Source organism: Barbus barbus, assembly GCF_936440315.1.
Source record: "Barbus barbus genome assembly, chromosome: 7".
Taxonomy (NCBI): Eukaryota; Metazoa; Chordata; class Actinopteri; order Cypriniformes; family Cyprinidae; genus Barbus; species Barbus barbus.
This window is the reverse complement of record NC_136735.1, coordinates 11,640,618-11,665,541: the sequence shown is the minus strand read 5'-3', so window position 1 is coordinate 11,665,541 and position 24,924 is coordinate 11,640,618. Positions and strand designations below refer to the sequence as shown.

The following is a 24,924-nucleotide window of genomic DNA, read 5'->3' as shown; positions in this document are numbered from 1 at the left end:
AAGTAAAATAAAAATAAATAAATAAAACTAAATATATAAATGAAAACGACAAATAAGAATAATGAAAAATAAGAACTAAATTAATGATTCAAATAAAACAAAAAACTAAAGGCAAGGGTTTTAAATGCTACAAGTGAATTTAGGCATTGTAATGTGTAGTATTATAAGCAGATTTTCATTTTGAGATTTGCCAAAAATTAAGTTTAACTGTAATATTAAATTGTTACTATTTAAAAAAAAAATGAGTTAAATGACAGTAGCAGTGCATGATTAAAAATCCAATATCAACCAATCCAGAAAATGACAAACAAACAAATACATACGATATGCATACACTACTCTTCAAAGAGATTCATTAAATTGATCAAAAGTGACAGTAAATAATTTTTACACGTTCAAAAATTACAAATTCTTATAAATAAATAAGTTGCGCTTATAAAATTTCTAAATTTTGTCAATGAATCCTGAGGGGAAAAACAGAATGATTTCTAAAGGATCATGTGACATTGAAGATTGTATAATGACTGCTGAATGTTTAGCTTCACGGGAATAAATTACATTCAAAAATCTACAAAAAAATAAAACTGTTATTTTGAATTGTGTCTAATGCATTTTCAACTAAGAGCAGCCTAGGTAAGCATAAGAGACTTCTTTTAAAAATCTTCCCCGACTCCAAACTTTTTAATGAAGTTTGCATTTAATACTGTCTGCTAACAAACATTACACCAATATATCAGGCATCTATACTACTGTGCACCAAAACAACAGATAGCATACTTTGCTTGTGTATTTGGAATAGGGTCGTACATGAAGTAAGCGTCTCTCATTGGAGGAGCAAAACAAGCCAGGGGCATTAGGGCCTGACAGATGGAAGGGAGGATCTAAGTCGCTATGGGAAAAGGCTGATGGATCACTCCATACGGGCTGCTTAATAGGGCGTAAGTGTGGAATCTGGCTGGAAAGAGGCTTTCGATGAGGAAGTGGGTGAGGAACGCTGCAAAAACAACCCCTGAAATGCCGAAGGTGATCTTTGATTTGTGATAACCTCAGAAAGGTCAAGTCTAGTGAGGATGTTTATAAGCAAAAAAGACATCTAGCATAAGAGCACCAGGATGAGCCACGAGCCAAGACATTTCTTCTAACCAGAAATTGGTAAGAAGGATCTCTGTGGTAGAATTTCAGAAATAGTGATCTGATGTAACAGTCTAATATGAGTCTTGACATTAAGTCAGCTTGGCATGTTGGGAGAGAAAGCTTAATTGTGAGAAATGCTTGTGGCTTGTTTGCTCGACATTAATTAGGTCTCTCTGTATGCTACCTGTGACAATGACAGCTTCACCTGCCCTAAGAATGGTTATGAACAATATGAAAGTTACGATAAACCAAATGAGAGCATATGCATCCTTGAAGGGAAAGTTCATCCAAAAATGAAAATTGCTATTTATTCAGCCGTATGCCACTTCAAACTTATATGCATTTTTTTCTTTTTTTTTTGTTGGAACACAAAAGAAGATTCTTTTGTCTTCGACTCTCATTGTATGGACAAAAACAGCTGAAACATCATTCTTCAATACATCTTCAAAACATCATTCTTCAATACATCTATTGTGTTCTGCAGATCAAAATTATAGCGGAGACATGTTGAAATTCTGACAAATTTAGGTATGCAATCAGCTAAGGACAAGACAAGAAGGAAAATCTGTTTTCCCCCTTACTGATTATGACTATGCAGTAGGAGTGACCCCGAATAGTCGACGATTCGATGCTTCAATATGAGGAGCCTGATTCGACTCTCAGCCGGATTACATATTGTGTATTATTTATCTTGCATAAGATGCATCACATTGAAGTAAAGCGATTCATGGTACAATGATTATCAACGCACAGCGCAAGCAGTACAAACAACAATGCTTAATATTAATAACTATGACTGGGACTGTCATATACATAACATTATAATGAGAACACTATTATAATAAAATGCTGTGAATTTTTAGAGTTTAGTTGCCATGTTTCTACATGTTGTTGCGTGAAGAACACGTCCACAAAAGGAGTTCATTCAGAGCAGCACGGACATGTTCACTTCTGCATTCGAGGCATTCTGTGCCGATAGCCTGTAAGTCGTTATGTTGTATAAATAACGAAGCGTATTCTATATTAGATGAGTTAAATCCCACTGATTAAAAACTGCTATCAAATGCTTCATTCTACTGGTCATCTTCAGCGTGCGCAGCTCAAATCAGAAATGCAGAGCATTAATAACTACTGTCATATAGCCTACATAACGTTATAATGAGAGCACTGTTGTAAAAATGTTTTGAATTATTAGGGTTTCGCTGGCGTTAAATATCTTTTAATCAAAACATAAAACATTATTTTTGTATATGCGATGTGTCCATTACACATTTTCCCTGTGTGTTAACGTCAGTAATTATGACTATCTTGGTAATGTATTTTGCCCCGACCCCAAACATATGATTCGACTATCAGTCGAATATCAGCAACATTCGAAAATTCTGATTCGACTACAGGGACACCCCTACTATGCAGTAATAATAATGACGATGATGATGATGTTTTACAGTACAACAATAAAATAATACTAAAATGTATGGCTGTCTTTTAATTCTAAGTTAAACTATAGCTGCTTTGTTTTATGTAATTATTCATTGATTTAATTTCATTTTTTTTAATTATTCAAGTTTTTGAATTATTATAAAGTAAGTTTTTTTAATCTCTTTTATATTAATCATGGTATTTTTTGTGCTGAATTCATTGTATGAAATGTGCTATAGAAATATATATATATATATTTTTTTTTTTGTGGAAAATAGCAGGAAGACCTTAAAGCCTTTTCTTTTGTTGACAACAGATTTGCTTTGTTTGGATTGTTGCAACTCACAAGTCATGTTGGAATTATGGAAACTCTTATAAAACTGAGGGGGGGATTCTAGCAAATAGTTTATTTTGGGGCAAACTACAAATGAATGTCATGTTATGTGGAGTATTTCATGCATGATGCTACCACAGAAACCTTGTTAGCAACGAGAAACCAAGAGAAAGAAGAGGAGGAGATAATGTCTAATGAGGTTGGAAAGATCGAGATGCGAAAGTTAAACAAGCAGCAGGAGCCATCAAATAGAGATGCAGCTAAAGTCTTGGAAAACCTAAAGCCCCACTGATCTCTTAAGATGCAGAAAACAAAAGCTCACATGAGTCCAGGTTCCCTGCAGACTATCACGCTGTGTGTTTCTCTCCAGTCACCGATAATGGATGCAGGAGATGCCAAACTTACAGCATACTTCCAAATGCTACAAACAGCAGTTATAGCCAACAGCTAAGAGACCTCAAACTTCAACCAGGTTAGAACAGAACCAAGATGACTCAACATTATTGTAGCCCAGCTAATAGAACAGTGAAAGTCGTGCTAGCTGAAGTAGAGAGCAAATCACAGGAGATGTTTGCAGGAGACTTTGCTTGAAAGCTTGAAGGGGAATGTGTATTTTTGTTTGTGTCCGTCTGAGCGAGACGGATGGTGAGAATGAAAGTAAGGCTTTTTTTCTTGTGCATGCTGTGGGTTATTTTCTCTGAAATGACTGGTCTTGTCCAGTGAGACGGTGTCTAGAACTTGCCAAATCGAGGCATCAAAGTGATTGTGCGGCTGGAAGGACACTGTGCAGAGGCACCAGCAGTCACATGACATTATCGTGTCACGACAGCTTGTTATTAGCTATCCTAAGGAGATGGGCAGAAAGTCACAACATTCTTTATCTTTTGTATTCCATTCTAGAACTCTATTTTAGAATTTTATTTTAATAATAATGTTAATGTTCTGGAACATTCTGAACTATTGAGTCAAGCACTTAAACTGAGCTACAATATCAACTCTTTTTCACCAAAAAAAAATAAAAATAAAATCAGATCAGTATATAATTTTAATATAACATATTACATTAAGTTATATTAAATATGTGCATTATTCCATTACTTGTTTGTTTGTGTGTTTGAGAATTCACACAAATGATTTGTTCAGAAATGCTGAGCCATTCAGGAATTAATTCAGTTGGACTGAATTCATAAAAAGTAAGTATAATTTGCTTCCAAATTGAACTTGTCCTTATGAACGAGTCACTTATTTATTCACTTAATTTATTTGTTCAAAGACACTTTAAAACAATTCATTTAAGAAACAGCACCACTCTCCTGTTCAATATAATTTAACAGATTCTAGTCTTGATATCATGTTAGTTTTGTGTCTTGTGTGTGTGTGTATATATATAATATATATATATATATATATATATATATGGTTTTCTGTGATTAATCACATTTAGTCACATAATGCACAAAATTCAATAATGAATTCAAAAGTAGTGTATTGTGCACTTTTTTTCATTTAAAAATACTCCTATATGAGCAAAAGTGCGTTCATTTAGCCATCCCTGGCTCGGATGGAAGAGGTGGGCCAGAGCACGGTTCAGTTGGGCGCGGGCGTGATACGCATGTAGTGTGAGCGGAGCACTAAACACGCCGGAGCGTGGAACTTCTGATACATATTGTGATATATAGTGAGTGGGCCGTGTGTTACCGCGTTCCAAACGACTCAAAATAAACCACAAAGTTAACAAAACTATACACTCCACCGTGCTGAGCAAGAGCACTGCTGTGCTGTCCTCACGTGCTATCAGAAACCATAAAGTTTCCCTCTTATGAAGTTGTGATTATGACCTGTTAAAAAAATGTGTGTGTGTGTATATATATATATATGTATGTATATATATATATATGTATGTATATATATATATATATATATATGTATATGTATATATATATATATTAAAGTTTCAGTTTTACTTTTTCTTAGTTTGTGTTTAAACTAACAGGAAACATTAGCTTTACTGTTATGTTGGTGTTGCTAATAATTTCCATTCTGTTCTTATCAAATTTGTGTTTGAAATTAATTTTGTTTCGTGAGGAGAACTGTTGAGGAAAAATAATAGAACCCAATTTTAAGTTCATCATGGTGAAGTTGGACATCCTGGCGGTGATTGTAAGAATGATATATGTATGTTGATGTCATTAATAAATGCCTCATTCATTAATTCATTCATTTAATATCTTGAATAAAATATGCCTATTTTCCGATGTTTCTCTTTCTTTTTTGGCATTATCGCCTGTGTAGACATTTCATGATGGTAAGTTTAATTTCCTTGAATATAACAATTGTTGAGTTGTTTTTTAACTTGTAGTCAAGCTATAACGTAGGCTATTTGATATTTATCATGTATGACTAAAATCATGCAGGGATTAAAAATGAATTCCGAGCAAAAACATTGAGTTTTCTATTTCTTTTCTGGTAGCCTAGTTCAGAGATCTCTTTTGGCCCGTGTTTAACGAAATAAAAAGAACTGCTTTTTATTTAGAAGTGGGGTAATAGTTTTTATTTTATTAATGAAAATACAACGCCCACAATATCATTTTCAGTGTTCGGCTGCCGAAACCCCGAATGCGTGCATGTTGAGCTGAGATATAGTTTTGTTGCAAACGAATTAAGAATTTATAGTGCTGTATCTCAGCTTAATTAAACATAATTATACTGTATACACTGTTTAAAACAATCTGTAAAAATAGGGCACTATGTGCGCTGTATGAATAGGCTGTGAAGGAATTTGCGTATTTTAATTATAACTGTCATGTTCGTGGTTATTCATCATTATACATTCTGTTTAAATAAATATTCAGAAACACATGCAGTGCTACTATTTTGATTTTTTTCTGTTTAACTTTTATTAAACTGCAGATCAAAATAGAATAGGTCTAAACCCTAAATAAGGATAAATAGGATTGGAATGCATCTCCAAAATCACATAGACAGATGCACGTTGTCATTATGGTAGTCAACGCCGAAAAACAGGCCAATAAAATATAAACTGAGGTTACAAAAGTGATTCAGTCAAGATCAGAGAGGGATTTTCTTTTCTTTTGTTCTTTGATTAACATTAATGACTGGCGGCAGCGGCTGCTGTCACTGCATGTCCATACACCCTTGTATTCTAACATAACCGATTTATGGGATATTTTGATATAATTATGTCCATTCGAATGTGTAAGAATGCAAGAAAGAGAGCTGAGTCCAGTGTACGCGTATATAAGAGGCGGCTTTTGTGCGTGGACTTTATGTGTGTGCGCACTAGCACGGAAAACAGCGCGAGTGCAGAAGCGAGTTCTGTTTCGTCTTCTTGAGGTTGAATCTTTTGAAATCACAATAAATGTGCATACAGGATTCGAGTATAATTGAAATTTAATTTAATTTTATAACAAGTAATTCGGTTCCTGACCTTCCATCTGATCTGATTTCAAAAATTGGAACAGCTTTTCGATTCCCAACCCTCCTACTAAATTATTTAATTCTTGCATGCAAAAAGACCTGTATGGTGACTATGGGGCCATGTAAATTATTATTATTATAATTTTTTTTTTTTTTTTTTGCAATTTACTAGGTTTATCATTTGTCTTTTTTTTTTCTCTCAATAAAATCGATAATCGTCTTGTACCTGACTGTTGACATCGTCATCGCGATACTTACAAGACATCGTCAATATATGATATAATATCTTCATATCGCCCAGCCCTAATATACTGTATATATATATATATATATATACAGTATATTAGATGGATAGATTAGAACCACTTATGAGATTTGGTGTCACCTCCTACTCCATACGGCAGTACTGGGGGTGGATGAAAATGCTATTTTTTGACTTAATATAAAAAAGTTGGGTTACCAGAACTTTATGTGCATCAAATACTCAAATAAATTGCTTTCCCATTCAATATATATATATATATATATATATATATATGCAACTGACTTCTAAGTGGCAAATTACCATGACATAACATCTTAAAGTCTATGTGCCATTAAAAAAATTAAAAATTGAATGGGAAAGCAATTTATTTGAGTATTTGATGCACATAAAGTTCTGGTAACCCAACTTTTTTATATTAAGTCAAAAAATAGCATTTTCATCCACCCCCAGTACTGCCGTATGGAGTAGGAGGTGACACCAAATCTCATAAGTGGTTCTAATCTATCCATCCCATTGTTTCTATTTCCTTCTCTATCACTCGCTGATCTGCAGTTCTTCTTAAGTAATCCTTTAGGTTGCACAGGCTCTGCGGCTGGTAGCAGCACTGTTAGGCTGATGGAGTGTTCAGAGACCCTGCCTCTTGATCAAGTCTTTCTGTGTAGCCCCCTGGAGGGCCGAAGAACATAGGCATCCATCTTCTGTAAACGCAGTGTGACCGTCGGAATGCCACGTCTCGCTAAGTGCAAGATTAAGCTCTGCTAACCAACTCCCTAAATCCTCTTTAGTGCATTGCAGGCCAGGCTAGCAAGGTGAACCACCACACCCACAAAGCCCTGGACCCCCTCAACCTCTAGCCACAAGCCCGAGCTCCCTTGACCCAGGTCAGCAATGCATTACTCCGACCGATCAATTGATAGATTGGCCTGTCTGGGCTGCCGTAACTAAATCAACCAATTCTGATGATTCAGCAGTGGTCTGGGAGTCTGGGCGGGTGTCACCAATCAACGATCACCACCGGCCAGGACAAGTATGGACATTCTCCTGTCACTTGAACGTAATTTATTGCAAACCAGCACATTGATCAAGCACGTGCCATTCCACAAGTCGTTCAGGCTTGAGCTTGAAGAACGATTAGAGCAAAAGGTGGAAGGACAGTGGCAGAAATCGAAAAAGTTTTAGAAGAAACTGAACCAATGGTAATTTTTGTGTACAGTGTAGAAATCAGACACTACTTCTCATTTCCTCTCTGTACCCATAATTCCCAGAAGCTAGAAGTCAATAACATTTACATGTAAACTTGTGCCATTTTGTTCTACGTGAATTAAACACATCACAGATCTTTTGGGATAGAATTGTTTTTTCTTTTTTTAGAGTTTTAACATATAGTTGCGCTTCATGATTAATTATTAAAAGATCGCGATCTCGATTCAAACACCCCTGCAATCCTATTTTCACCCCTAGATTCGCCCCTGTGTCTATTAAACCTTTGCAAAAAATTATACAGATTATATAAAATTATAAAAAAATAAAGAAACAGCTTCACAAACAGTCTTTTCAACTACACATTATTATTTCTGTCTTACAGTCATTCATATTATCACAGAAATACTGCGATAAAGTTTATAATTTGGATATAAACACTGATGTCTATGGTAGCAATCAAAATCACGCAAATCCCCTTTAAAAAGTAACAGGCGCTTCAAATAACGTTTGTGTCAATTACATTGTTTCACCACTAGGTGGTGAAAGGTGACTGGTAAACAATTGTCATTGAATCATTCTTTCAAGAGACTCATTCAAAAATGCTGATTCATCCAGTAATGAAACAAGTGAAGTATTTATATGTGAGTCATTGAATCATTCATTCAAACCACTTTTTTCATAATTTGAATATTAAAAATCGGTGTATTAAATATATTATATTTTAAATACATACATATTCAAATGTAATAGTAATTCATTCAAATTAATTAAACACTTTTTATGGAGGACGAGAAATGACTTAAGTATATATAAATAAATAAATACAGAAATGCAGAAATAAATAAATGTAGAAGTGTGGAAATTATTTAATGTAAAAATAAATAAACTTAGAATACATAAATAAATTTATAAATAAATGTATTATAACACAAATTGTACAAAAATAGCACAATTAAGCATGACACGTTTGACAAAATTATGTATTCATTCATTTATGCATATCTGCATTCATTTGTTTATTTCAGCATTTAATTATTTGTTTATTTCTTCATTTATTAATTTATGCATTTCTACATTTATTTACTTATTCATATATTTATTTTTTTCTACATTTATTAATTTTTTTCTGCATTTATGTATTTTTTCATTTATTTATACTTGAGTCATTTCTCGTCCTCCATAACTTTTAGATAGACCGCAGCAATAATATTTTGTCGCACATTATTTTGTTTAGTTCAGAATTCTGGGAGAAGCATGATCTCTTTTTGTGACAAAAAATGAATTCTAATTAAAAAAATGAATGAAAAATGATTCTCAATTTATCCAGAATTGTGCAGCTCTAACAGCGCAGAGATATCAAAACAATAATAGCACAGAGATATCAAAACAAACCAATAACAAATAAATAATTTCAAGTTTTGCCATCTCTTTGCCAGCCAACCGAACCCCCAACTGCTCCCCGGGCGCTGCAGCATAAATGGCTGCCCACTGCTCCGGGTGTGTGTTCACGGTGTGTGTGTGTTCACTGCTGTGTGTGTGCACGTTGGATGGGTTAAATGCAGAGCACGAATTCCGAGTATGGGTCACCATACTTGGCAGTATGTCACTTCACTTCACTTCTAAACAATGTGATAACGCCACAACAAATGCACTCTACACCAGGCATAAGCGCACATTTTTAGAGCTCATATCACATTAGATAGCACTTTACCAAATTAAAAGCCAGATATCTGAAATGAAAACACAACAACTTTGTCAATGTTTGTATGAATAAATAATTAAACAATTATAGTGTTTTTATATCAGGATCAGCATATTAATATCCATTTTCTATCCTGATGCAAAACATGTTAATGTCAGTATATCTAACAATTGTACAATGAAACTATATTTCTGCTAAAAGAATTCATGAACTAATCCATTCAAAGACACAAATACAAACATGCCAAAAACAAAAAAATAAATAAATAAATAAAACATAACAAATTGAATATCTTGAGACAAACTCATACAACTCTAAAACTCATATAAAACGAGCATTCTAGCCACGCAGACACATTTCCTCCCAGAGCAGGAGCTTGTAATTGGAGTGCTGATGTGATATTCATCTCCACGGGCGTAGTGTTTTGACTAAAGGGGCATCGCTAATCGAATGAGAGGTTGTATTTAATATCCCTCTGTTCCCGTATTGTGCTTGAACACACCAGCACTAAGAAACATACATTTGATTATAAGCCGGGTAGAAGCCATTGATTACTGCATAGCGTCAGAGCCAGACAGCCCCATTGATACCACAAAGATCAATATACAGAACACTTGCCAATGGCTTAGTGACACCTGTTTCAAAGTAACTGGCATAAACACACACACACACTTATACAAACACCACCTTGATAATTCTATAGGATTATCTGCTTTGAAGCCTTTCATTTAAGTCAAGGATATCAAACACCAATAGACACTAAAGAAAGATGAGAGGTCAGAGTATTGATTTATCAAAGAATATTAAAACCGTTTAACTGGTGAACTTTCTCATGATGAACAGTCGGTATCTATCCATGACTGAAGGTCAGCCGACAAATATGGAGACTGTCGCTTACATATATGCAAACAGTACTGTTCATTTTTTTTTTGGTGGGGGGGGGGGGGGGGGGGGGTGGGGAGTAAATTAATACAAGGACACATGAAACTGATCAAAAGACAGTGAAGTCAATGTTATAAAAAATTGTATTTCAAATAAATGCTGTTCTTTCAAACGTTCTATTAGTCAAAGAATACTGAAATTCTGAAGGATTTCTGATGGATCACGTGACACTAGACTGGAGTAATGGCTTCTAAAAATGTAATTTTTGTCATCACAGGAATAAACTACATTTTAAAACGTACAGGTACATCTCAAAATTTTTGAATATCGTGAAAAAGTTCATTTTTTCTTGTAACTTATTTCAAAAAGAGAAACTTCCATATATTTTAGATTCATTACATGTAAAGTAAAACATTTCAAAACTTTTTGGTTACACTTTATTTCGATAGTCCACGTTAGACATTCTACTAACTATAAGTACTTTGTAACTACATATCAACTACGTCAATTAATTATCATTAATTTGCAACTACATGCCTTCTAACTCTCAGAGTAGACTGTTAGGGTAGGTTTAGGGTTAGTAGAATAAGCTGACATATACTTGCAAAGTTTTTCATAGTCAGTATGTTGTGGACCAATCAAAGTAAAGTGTTAGAAGATATTAAGCAGACAGTCTACTAGTACTCTAATGACTGCTAATTGACATGTAGTTGACATGTAGTTGCAAAATTACTTACTGTTAGTAGAATGTCTAAAGTGGACTATCGAAATAAAGTGTTACAAACTTTTTTGTTTTAATTTTGATGATTAGAGCTTACAGCTCATGAAAGTCAAAAATCAGTATCTCAAAATATTCAAATATTTACATCTGAGTTTCAATTAATGACCATCCCTACAGTATAAATTCTGGGTATATCTTGTTCTTTGAAACCACAATAATGGGGAAGACTGCTGACTTGGCAATGATCCAGAAGACGAACATTGACACCCTCCACAAAGAGGGTAAGTCACAGAGGGTCATTACTGAAAGGAGTGGCTGTTCACAGAGTGCTGTATCAAAGCATATTAAATGCAAAGTTGACTGAAAGGAAGAATTTGGGTATGAAAATGTGCACAAGCAACAGGGATGACTGCGAGCTTGAGAATACTGTCAAGCAAAGCTGATTCAAACACTTGGGAGAGCTTCACAAGGAGTGGACTGAAGCTGGAGTCAGTGCATCATGAGTCACCACGCTCAGACGTCTTTCGGAAAAGGGCTAACCAGAGACAATGTCAGAAGAGTCTTACCTGGGCTGTGGAGAAAAATAACTGGACTGTTGCTCAGTGGTCCAAAGTCCTCTTTTTAGATGAAAGTACATTTTGAATTTCATTTGGAAATCAAGGTCCCAGAGTCTGGAGGAAGAGTGGAGAGGCACAGAATCCATGTTGCTTGAAGTCCAGTGTGAAGTTTCCACAGTCAGTGATGATTTGGGCTGCCATGTCATCTTCTGGTGTTGGTACACTGTGTTCTCTGAAGGCCACAGTCAACGCAGCCATCTACCAGGAAATTTTAGAGCACTTCATGCTTCCTTCTGCTGATAAGCTTTATGGAGATGCTGATTTCATTTTCCAGCAGGACTTGGCACCTGCCCACACTGCCAAAGGTACCAAAAGCTGGTTCAATGACCATGTTGTTACTGTGCTTGATTGGCCAGCAAACTCGCCAGACCTGAACCCCATAGAGAATCAAGATGAGAGACACCAGACCCAACAATACAGATGACCCGAAGGCTGCTATCAAAGCAACCAGGGCTTCCATTACACCTGAGCAGTGCCACAGGCAGATTGCCTCCATGCCACGCCGCATTGATGCAGATATTCATGCAAAAGGATGCCCAACCAAGTATTGAGTGCATAGAAATGAACATACTTTTCAGAAGCCTGACATTTCTGTTAAAAATATCTTTTTTTTTTGTGATCTTATGTAATATTCACTGAAGAATATTAGACACTGAATTTTGGATTTTCATTATCTGTAAGCCATAATCATCAAAATCAAGAAATAAAGGCTTGAAATATTTCACTCTATGTGTAATGAATCTATATAATATATGGGTTTCACTCTCTGAAATAGGAACGCGAAAATACTATACCTTTTTTTATATTCAATTTTTTTTAGATGTACCTTTTATATAAAAAGAACAGTTTTGGACATTTCACAATATGAGTGTTTGGTAATACTTTATCTTAGGGTCTCTTAACTAGTTGCTAATTAGCTTGCATATTACAAGAATATTAGCCATTTATTAGTACAAATTAAGCACATATTAATGCTTTATTCTATATCCCTAATCTTACCCAAGACCTAAACTACCCAGTAAACTACCTTACTAACTATTAATAAGCAGCAAATTAGGAATTTATTGAGGGAAAAGTTGTAGTTAATAGTGAATATGTGTTACCTACTCTAAAGTGTTACCGAGTGTTTTCACTGTACTTTGGATGAAATAAATGCAGCCATGGTGAGCATAAGATGCTTCTTCCAAAAACGTTTCTGAATTTCAATACTGTATGAACATTATGAAGTATTTTAAATAAATTCTGTTGCATGCCAGGAAGCAATAATCCTGTCTTTTTTAGGCCTTTTCATACACTACAACTGGAGAAAAATACAACACATCATCATACAAACTGAAATTTCTGACAGCTTTGATATCGCTTTAGCCATGTTGGAAATTTCATTCTGGAAGTTTCCATGCTTAAAACTTCAGAAACATACATGAACTGATATTACCTCATACAGCCTGATATAACCTTATACAAGTGTGTTATACGTGATGGCACTAAAACGTCCATGCAGAAAGCTCTCCGTGTTCCATGTCAGCACTGATAAATAAATAACTACTCGGTGGGAAACATTATGCATATTCAAATGGTATGTGTCAACTCCCTATGTCTACTGTAACCATGGCTGTTGAAGGTAAATGTCAGTTTTCTAACCATCCGGCCTTAGGGATGATTCACAAGCAATGCAGGATGTGCAAGAATAAAAGGAGAAAAAAAAGTCTCCTCAATTAGTCCCCTCACAAATCCAGCATTTACTTCTTATTTTCTTATTTTTTTTCTTCAACTGCTTAGACACAAAATCTTACTTGTCACACAATTTCTGAAACCTGAAACTCAAACACCAGAACCACACACCAAATCTGCAAAACCATACACTAATTATATTCCTTTGACTCAGTTTCAGTTTTATAAAACACTTTTTTCCAAAAAACAACACACAATTCTCTATGTAACACACAAAAATCTAACACAAATTAACATTACGGCAACGGTGTTTGCAAATGTTTGCTTTTGAGATGTGTTTGTGAATGCAGTGCTTCATTTTGCAAGAGATGTGAGGCATTTTGCATTTTGTGTGTGCACTTCTTAGATTTGCATCTAAAGTTTTGAAAAAAAGAGGTAAAGTTTTGAAAATGTGTGTAAGCAGCTGAAAAAAACTGTAAACAGCTAGAAAACTGTGAATCACTAAACATAAATTCAATTTGATCAAGTTTAATTTAAAAACAATTTGAACCATCTAAATAACAATCTTTCAGAAAAACTAAAAATGGTCACTTAGTACTTGAGCGGTTGCACTTTGATGGTCCATTTTAGACATTCTACTAACTATAAATAACTTTGTAACTACATGTCAACTAATTCTCATTAATTTGCAACTACTAACAACTAGTCTACTAACTCTCAGAGAGTGGACTTACAGTAGATTAAATTTATGGTTAGTAGAATAAGTTGATATATACTGTAATGTACTCGCAACGTTTCTTATAATCAGTATTTTGTATGTTGTGCACCCATCAAAATAAGGTGTTAGAAGATAATAAACTGACAGTCTACTCTAATGACTGCTAGTTGACATGTAGTTGCAAATTTACTTACTGTTAGTAGAATGTCTAACGTGGACAATCAAAATAAAGTGTTACCATCAAGCTAACTTGCATGCTAGAAAATGTTGTTCATGACTTACATTGGTCATGTACTCGCTCAGCAGGTCTTGCAGGGCCTGGCGCACGGCGTTGCACTCGGCTACGATGCGTTCGCGGCGATCGTCGCGTGTGCAGGAGGAGTCGGCCATGAGGGCGGCACCACTGATGATGCTCTCCAGACGTTCCTCCAGTGATGGCCTGAAGCGAGCCTCACTGAATGTAAGCGGGTCCAGAATGATCTTATTCTGAAACAGAAAAAAATATGGCCAGTTTTAGTTTAAAACATGGCCATAAACACCTGTAATTGTGAAAAAAACAGTAATCATTATATAAAAACGTTTTGTCAGTATATAAAACAAACATCAAATACATTCTCATTTATTATCAAGGCAGCAACAAAACATGCACTGCTCACGCTCCTAACGTTGACAGCCCTAATATATATATATACACACACACACACACACACACATACACATATATTGTCTCAATCTCTCTCCTGAATCATATATGCTGGATAAAATATTTAAACCTTGTAGTCAGACATGAATTAATGATGTACTGTATAAAACAACCAATCACAATGTTTAGATTATTACCTTACACTGTATGCCTTAGTCTCACAACTATGAATAATAAATCCCCCAGATGGTAGAGATTTTTGTGTAGCCGATAGAAGATAGCAAGCGCTGTGAGATGTTTGCCATAGTTTCTATTAGCAAAACACTGAAGACAGTCGGTTGGAGCCAAACCCAGAGGCTGCTAAGGTGACCTTCAAGACAAGATCCAGGGCCTCGGTTACAACCACATTGTGATTTAATGGGGCTTTTAAACACAGGATGCAGACTCAAGAACAGCCTCCCTTTTTATTTATGAAAAGTTCCTACCAAATAGAGGCTTTATGATCTCTAGGGCTGGGATGGGAAAATTACCATATTGATAGTGGCGATATTATGTTTTACGGCTATATATGAATATGGCTTCGGCAGCAGTTTGCATTTTGTGGACTTTGCCGGTGCAGATGAGGTGGAGGTGGCATTTAGAGGAACCAGAGGTGGCTTGTGTCTATGCCCTTTACTTTCTAGATGAATATTCAGAAAGCCACTTCAGCAACTCAGACCTGGCGGTTAATAAGAAGTTCACAGATATTTCATCGTTTATATTTCAGCATGCACTTCCTGTTCTTTGGCATGTCCACAGGAAATGATGTGCGTCTTTTGTACTGTATGTGCTAACTTAGCAGCAGTGCTACCAGCTAACAGCGGCACAATTAGAGAGAGAGAAAGACATAGAGACAGATTTCCCATAATAGCCTGTTGCCATGGAGATCAACTCTTTAGTAAAAGCAGTAGCAGCAATCTTGGCCATCTCAATGACTCAGTGATAAATATGTGGACATTTATTGGTTTGTTTGAAATCTGTCGGCGTCAACTTCCCGACTCTATTGCGGTCTGCCCTCTTCTGCCTGATTGAGGGGCTAAAACAAAGACTGGTGTGAAATGTTTGATGGGAAAGCGACAGGCAGAACTTTCAGATGCCGACAGGCTTAACCAAAGCCATTGCGAAACAATTTGTACAGATTACTTAGACCTTGTGTAACTCATATGCCGAGTACATATTCCAATTAAGATTTGATTTAGTTAAAGACAACATGAAAGCCTTCGCAACACATCTGACTTCTGTAATGCAGCGTGTCCTCGAGTCAAACAATATTTAGCAGGAAGTAATGTAGGCCAAGACCTGGTTTGATTAAACAGGAATTGATTTGGATTGTGAAAATCCAGCTCATATTTGTGGTTAATATTTCTCCACCTGCATGGCCTTCTTCCTTCATTTTCTTTACAATAGCATTGATTCATAAGCGCTGATGAATCATGCAAAATGAGACCAGATACATTTATTACACAAATAAACGAGATTAATTTTGTTTTCATGCTGTCCTTAAGAGAGGCTCATTACATTGCTTGCAGAATGATTGAAGAAAAAAAAACTGATCAGTGCTTGTGGGACTTGCATCCATCATCACGCCTTGATCTTGGCCTTATCACAACACTTCTCTATATGATTTTCTCAATAGGAAAAAGATACTGTAGGTCAAGGATAGAAGTGCTAACAAACAATACACACAATGGGCCTCATGAAATACGAGCAGATGGAGGTTTTGTGCAAATTGTTCTTAAGACGTTCGGATGAAAATTTTCAAATTCAAGAAAATTTTCAAAATGATAGTTAGTATGAAAGAAATGTACACCTGCTCCCCATGTAAATGGTGCGTAAAATGTTCTGTGTTCTTTTTGGCAAACTGATGACATTGAATTTTGATGCACTATCATTATAATATTTCACAAGTTTGTTTGCTTTTCCTTGTCTTTTTTTTTTTTTACTGTACAACTTTAGGTACAGCGCAGCACTCATCACTGTCACTTTTTACCCAGCCATCCAATCAATGGAGGAGGGGCGGGACAAATACTACAACAACCAACCATCCTATTGTACAACGACTGAACAACATTGGAATTTGATATGGTTGGTTAAATAATTTTTGTATTTAGTAATATTCTTCAAAATTAGATACTAGTAATACTGTCGTGGATCATAGCAAATAAAGTGTCTCAGCTGGAAAAAAACTAACAAAAAAAACGCTGTGCCACCAAAGCATTGAATGCATGCGGATGCGGGAATGACGTATCACATGTGCTAAGCCTACTGCATTCACAGTAAAAAGCATTTTTTATCATTATATATATATATATATATATATATATATATATATATGTATTCATGTTTAGAATTGTATTTATGTCTGTGCATATGTTAATTTTAATATTAATATAGAACAAAAGTTGTTTTGTTTTTCTTCTTGAGCAACTGGGATGGTGCCCCCCTGGGAGTTGGTGCCCTACGCAGACTACGCACTCTGCGTATAGGGAACGGTGGTACTGTTGGACACGTAATTTATGTAGCTGTAATTCATAGGTGGGGATTATGCAAATTGTGAATGAGTGTGCACGTGCATCCTATTTACAAATGATTGGAATTCATTAACATACACGTTTACGAACGATTTGTGAATCTGTAGGATTATTATCCCAAATATATATACACACAAATAGCCAACATTCACAACAATACACACAATGTATATTATACATAGGGACACACAATATTATCTGAACATTTTTGAAATCTTTTTCTAAAAATCTTGCCGATATGCCTTGCTGATTAGAAGGATAGCTCACATGTGCTCAGGGTGTGATAGTCATAAGATCATGTCAGCAATGTGGTTATTCTTTGAAGCAAACGTTTGCCTGAATGATGATTAGATTCACTTGTTTGGATCGCTGCATTTAATTTGAGAACACACATACAGAAAGACGTGTCCGGTGTGTGAGAGAGTCAACAGTTTATAATAATAATAATAATGTATAATAGTATATATAATATAATATATAGTAATAATATAATATAATTATAATAACGATAATTTAATATATACAGATTTATTGAGTAATATGTAATGTATATATACATATATATATATATATATATATTTTTTTTTTCAAATGGATTTTGAAAATGTAAATATAAGGAGCTCTAAAAGATCTTTTGCTTTAGACCATCTATTAATGTTAAATCCACACATAAAATGTTAAGTTTTCAGCTGCATCTGTCTGAGAAAAAAAAATAAAAAACAGCAGAGATTGATTGTATTACAGTTATTTTCAAGGCTTTCAGTGTACTCTCATTTTAATAAAGTTTATTACTTCTAACAAATAAGTATCTGCTCAAAGCTAACCAAAATGAAAAATAAATAGTTTATAATTTCTGCACAGAAGAGACTTGAAATCGGCATCGTCTATCAGCCAAAATGATTTGAAAAATATTGGCATATCGGATATTGGCAAAAATGTAAAATTGTACATCCCTAATTATATATTTATAATTTATTTCTTAATTAATTAATTTGTTTGCTTGTTTGTTTTTATTGTTGTGAATGTTGGCTATTTGTATGTATTTGTAAGCACACATATAAAGATTTTCTCTATAGGAAAAGAATACTGTAGGTTCAAGGATAGCAGTGCTTAATCAAATAGCCAACATTCACAACAATAAAAATCAATTTTTTATTTTTTTCCCAGAAGATTTTATTTCGGCAAGAATGCCTTAAATTTTTCAAAAGAGATATTAAACGCATACATCATATATCAGTATGTTAGCATATATACTTGTGTACAGAGTATAAAGTATTATTAATATTACTGTATTTTTGTTAAAATAAATGTAGTGATACGATACTTCTTTCAAAAACATAAAAAATATATATTATTGACCCCAAAGTTTTGAATGGTAGTATGTGTATGTGTACACATAACCTTTACAATATGCACTAAAAAGACAAATGAAGTGAAATGCAAAAAGTCATTCTGAAAGGGTGCCATCAATTTGTCTGCGGAAACATAATTAGTCCAGATTGATTGCTGAGGAGCACACAAACTCATCTGTAAAAATGGATCATGGTAGGCCAGACGCAATCGGTTATGTAGTGTACTGTATGCGCGTGTGTGTATGTTTTAGAAGTGGGTGGGAATGCCACTTATTCCTCTCACACAATGTGACAGGTTGTTTGTCAAGGACGGTGTAATGAGGGAGCATACGTGAGAGCGGTGCATTGAACGCAACCTACTTTTACACAGTGACTAAAGTACTTTGGAGTGAAAGGACAGGAAAGAGGAAAACATGGGTGAAAGAGAGAGAGCAAAAAGGACAGAAAGTGTGTGACGAACAAAGTTGGCTAGGCTGGTGACTAGTCTGTGCGGATTATTAATGACTAGTGTCTATCTAGGGTGTCTCTAATTCTGGCTGGAATCCAGCAAACCACTGTCCTACATTCAGTGAGGGTGTTTGTGCGGACACACAACAAGGTTAAGAGAGCTGGTGCTCCATCTGACTGAGTCATACAAACACCACCTGCTCCATCGCAGTGCCACCAACACTTTCCCCTTTGATAAGCTATTAAAAAGCTTCTGTCATAACTGTAAAGCGACTGCCCACATCAGAAGTCTGTCTCGTGTGTTTGTGTTGTGTTGGTGAGCTTTCTGTCCATCACAATGGTTTATATACATGTATACCACCCGCATGCATACACTTGTATTTGAGTTTGAGTGCTCACAGTCTATAGGGTAAAAGAGCTATTCTGAAACTGAGAAAGCATGAGTAAACACATTTCTGTGACTGATGCAAACAAAGAATATTAAAACTAGTATTTTATTTATTTATTTATTTTTTTTGACTTGTCAAGGTAATCTCATTAATGACACAGTATCCATAGTTTATTGCTGTTTTTCATTTTATTTGACATTTTATTTTATTTTATATTTTGGTTGAATTTTAATTGCTTTGTTTTCATTTTTATTCTTTTTTTCTCTCTTAGGTTGAATACAGTTATAAGGTGCTTTATATAATTTATATTTTCCACCCTTCCTCTAATTTTTCCAATTAAACAGCAACTTTTTTTTTGGTCACTGTGGCTATAAGACTTTTATGTAAATGTGCTATGTATATGTAAAATCAGAATCAATGCTATTGGGTCATGTTTTTACATTGTGATACGTTTCACGAAACAAATCACACTGAAATGTGTTGCAGAAACCATTCAGGTTGATCTGAAACAATTACAACCATTATTAAAAAATAAACTATTTCTGATATTGCAAACATTCAGAAAGATATGCAGATCAATATTGTCATTATGGTCTAGTTTTGATCTATGGAAGTTTTATTTATTAACTCAAAGCAACAAGAGAAATGTGAACATCAAGGGGTTTTTTTTGTTTGTTTTTGTAATTTCATGACCCATTAACCAGAAAAATGTGTTAATCTGTACTGTGATTTATTTGTACAAAATGTAAGCAGTTAAACACAATGTAAATTCCCAGCTTTTTATCTCAAAGTGCAAAAAGATAGAAATAAAAATAAAAATTGTATATATATTTCGTACATTAAATTGTTGTGCAGATTAAAGAGAGATTTTGTGGGAAGCAGCGCATAGTGCAAAAAGATTTGTAGTGCAATGCTCAGGGAGTGTTCATAGAAAGTGTCTAGCATGCATATAGTGGGATGAGTGCATTACTACAGGTGGTTTGTATAGCCCACTCACCTGTGTGTAGCACACTCAGAATTGCACTTAGGAAAAGTCGTCAACTGTATTAATGAGTTGGGTGAGTGGGGGGTCAGAGGGGGACAGGGAGATTGGAGTTAAGAGCTCTCACAGCCTGGGGAAAAAAGCAATCTGACAGAGCGAGCTTTGATACTCCGGTACCTTCTACCTGATGGTAGGAGCTGGAAGAGGTTGTGGGAGGGGTGGGTGGGGTCTTTCACGATGCTGGAGGCCTTGCTGGAGCATCGTGCAAGGAAAATTTCCAGGATGGAGGGGAGAGGGGCACCGATGATCTTTGCGGCAGTGTTCACCACACCATTTCGCCAGCTGTGCCACTTCTTCTCTGTAGAGCGTTTCATTAGTTTGTGGATGAGCTGTTGTGGGATTATAGTGTTGAATGCTGAGCTGAAGTCGATGAACAGCATTCTTACATAAGAGTCTTTCTGTTCCAGGTGAGTAAGAGCTAGGTGGAGAGTGGTGGATATTGCATCGTCCGTGGAACGGTTTGGACAGTATGCAAACTGGAATGGGTCCAGTGTGTTTGGGAGACTGGACTTGATGTGATGCACGACTAACCTCTCAAAGCACTTCATCATGATTGGGGTCAGTGCTATGGGACGATAGTCATTCAGACAGGACACGGGTGACTTCTTTGGTACTGGAATTATGGAGGTGGATTTGAGACACGTGGGGACGACTGCCTGGCTCAGCGAGGTGTTGAAGATGTCTGTTAGGACATCCATCAGCTGTGCAGCACAGTCTCTCAGTACACGTCCAGGTATGTTGTCAGGGCCCGCAGCCTTTCGTGGGTTAATCCGGGACAGGGTCTTCCTTACGCCGGCTGGAGAGAGACAGAGTACCTGGTCGTTTGGAGATGTGAGTAGTTTCTGTGCAGGTGTGTCGTTCTGTATCTCAAATCATGAGTAGAAGTGGTTGAGTGCATCTGGTAAGGATGTGTCATCATCACTGGCCTGTGTTGGGGGCTTGTAGTCAGTGATGGGCTGAATTGCTTGCCACAGGGACCGAGTGTCTTTACTGTCTGTGAAGTTGTTGTTAATTTTTTTAGCATATTGTTGTTTTGCCTTCTTGATGCCATGAGACAGACTGGCTCTTGCTGTTTTGAGGGCTGCTTTGTCTCCTGATCTGAATGCTTCATCTCTGGTCTTTAGCAGCCCACAAACGTCTGCTGTCATCCATGGCTTCTGGTTGGCACGTGTGGTAATGGTCTTGCTGACTGTCACATCATCTATGCACTTTTTGATGTAAGCAGTCACAGTTTCAGTGTACTCATGCAGGTCTGTGTGGTTGTTGTAGGTGGCTGCCTCTTTAAACATGTTCCAGTCTGTGTCCTGGAAGCAGTCCTGCAGTGCTGAGGTGGCATTGTCTGGCCATACTGTATATATATATATATATATATGTGTGTGTGTGTGCGTGTGTGGGTGTATAGTGTTCAGAGATTTATTTAATTATTTCTTTCATTAATTCATTTGTTTATTTATTTTTTATTAATTTATTTATATCTAAACCAGACACCAAAGAAGGATGTAGCAAGAATTCTGCATTCATAATACATTTATTAACTTTCATTCCGAATGGCAAGCTGATGGTAATCAACGTGGGTCGTTTGAAAGGGGCGGAGAAAAAAAAAAAAAACATAAGTCACGCAAAGCAACCTGCAATCACAGAGACAGAGACAAAGGCTGACTTTAAAAATGGGTTTGAAAGGGCACAAAGACTCATGGGAGCCTCTGGAAAACAGCTCGTTTGAATAGGAGAGAGAAAGCGCAGAGGACAGAGCCCCTGGGGAATAGCCCCTATTGTTATTCCATTTGGTGCTTATTGCAGGCACAGGGTCGGAGTGGCAGTCTGAAAGGAAGTGAAGGGGAGAGAAGAGTGAGTTGCACTTATCCTTCATGGAGCCGATGATTTCACTTTACTAGACTCCAATTCATGAACAAATCATTCATTCGACCCATATCTTCTAAGTGAATCGGTTGAACTGGTTCACAAAACCGAACAATATGTTCATGAATTGTTCTTGAGGCAGCAACAACCGACTTATTGAACCAAGAACAGGTTTATAAGGAAACCAAATAAATAAAACTGACAAGTGCTCTAAGCATGGAGCATTCATGGAATGTGACTAAAGGTATAGTCCACCTTAAAATGCAAATCCTGTCATATTCACCCTCATGTCATTCCAAACCTGCATGGCTTATTTTCTTCAGTTGATATTTCAAAGAATAACTAAGCAGTTTCGGTTCCCACTGACTTCCATTGTAAGGACAAAAAATACAATAGGAATCAAAACTGTCTGGTTATAAACTTTATTCATAATAATCATAATCTTATTTTGTGTTCAGCAGATGAAAGAAATGTATAATTTAGCTAAATAAAATGTACTGGAGAAATCATCACAATTTTATTGTATGACAGATTTATCAACATAAAAAATAAGTAACTAAACAGTTTTAGTAAAAAATAATATATATATATATATATTATATGTTGGGTGTGTGTGTACAAGTTCAAGTTGCATTGTTTCAAATACCTGTAGTAGCACTGCAGTGCATACCTGGTTACATTTAATTAAGGTGGACTAGACTGTAATACAAATAGTTGAGTTTGCCAAGTGCATACAACATTTATGACAGGTTTTCATGAAAGTGTTAGTCAGTTTGTCTGCTTGACAATCCCATTTTGCACTGCAGCAACACAATTGAACTGAGAAATGTTTATTTTTAGTTAAAACAGAAGTTTTTCAGCTCATTATAATATATATATATATATATATAATTATATTATTATATATTATGGCTGCAACAAACTGCACTGAGAGACAATTACAATAAACACTCTTATTAATAAAACTTAATTGAAAAAGAAAAGCAATAAACAGCAACATGTGCCTACATACAGTATGGCTCTTTTGAAACATTTTAGAGCATGTGAACCACATGATGACAACTGAGGCCCCTGTGGATCAGGGTTAAGTCTAGGGTCACTGAATATCCAGGCCCTCTGTGGATGCACATGAGGCCATCCTTTGACGAAATATTATAATATTATAGACTAATATAAATGTTAAAATGTTACATCTGCAAGGATTTCTTCTAGAAAGTAAATCTCACTGTATTACTGGAGCTAAAGGTCAACTAGCCTTCAGTCTAAACTTTAGACAATGCCAACGATCTAGTTTTGTCTAGCAAAGTATTGTGTTTGCACTGTTTCTGCATTTATTTTAAAATATAAAAAAATGCTAGAATGTTGAAACCTTTACTTTGATGCAGAATAATCTACAATATGCCAAAACTGTAATTTAATCACAAATTAGAACATAATTGCATCTCTAACTGGATTTAATAGTGATTAACATGGCCAGACATGACTAATAATAATATCATTTATACTGAAGTTGAAAAAAAACTTCACAAAAAAAAAACAACAAAAAATACACATTTGGGTCTTAAGATCTGAAAACACACTCTTATTGCTCTGTGAGAAATAAATAATTTTACATTTATTAATTCAGCAGATGCTTTTATCCAAAGCGACAAATGAAAAGTAGTACAACATTAGCGATTAGCCGTGTGTGCCATATATATCATGAAATAGTATATTTGCATAAATGTTTCAATGCACAGAAGCAGTATAATTGTCCTTGCGCTACAATCTCAATCTTGGGAAACCATGTATTACACGCTCAGTAGTTGATTGTTCAATCTTGAGCATAGGTGACAGAATACAAAATGTGCGCTGATTGCAGTGACAACAGTAAGACACAGAGGTAAAAAAGGGCATACCTTGAAATATGATGCAAAAATAGAAGAAAAAAATTAGTTCATGGTGATTTTCTGCAGTGTGTATATGTAACGTGATCTCATGATAATTCTTATGTATTTTATGTAAAAAGTTGTTCTACAAAACGTACATTTACTGATGTATTTACAGCATCTAAATGTACAAATACTTACGTATTTTCAGAATTTAAATGTGTAATACTGACGTATTGACGACGCCAAAAATAAAATACTTATGAATATTGAAATAGCGGCATTAATTTTATTAATATTGTTGTTTTTAGTTGTCATATTGTAGTAAAGAGAGCATGGTCCCTTTAAGCCTATTTACTGTGTTTGTTCTGTTCCTATTCCTATTGGCTGTTTAGTTACGTCAGTCTGAGAATGTGCGCCAAGTTACGTTTGTACATGAAGTCTGGAATAGAGGTTGCTCGCATGTCCATTGCACGGTCGGGAAAGCTGCCGTTCTGTGGCCGAACAAGAGCACCGATCAGCGAGAACAGTGACATATAGACTGTGTTTATGCCAATTGTACTGTTGGTGAGTGAACTGAGTAACTAAGTTGTTCAAGAAGTTAAGTAAACTCAACGGTAGGGCTGGGTATCGTTCAAAAATTTCT

The 24,924-nt window shown here is 35.6% G+C and overlaps 1 protein-coding gene across 1 annotated transcript in view; it reads right to left on the bottom strand.

Moving 5' to 3' along the window:
• LOC306872021 (catenin alpha-2) overlaps positions 1-24,924 on the bottom strand; it is a 471,996-nt gene that overhangs the window by 290,088 nt on the left and 156,984 nt on the right. The window contains exon 7 of the mRNA XM_079420336.1: positions 14,390-14,593. Coding sequence (XP_079276462.1) covers positions 14,390-14,593 — 204 coding nt within the window. The remainder of the gene's footprint in view (positions 1-14,389; positions 14,594-24,924) is intronic.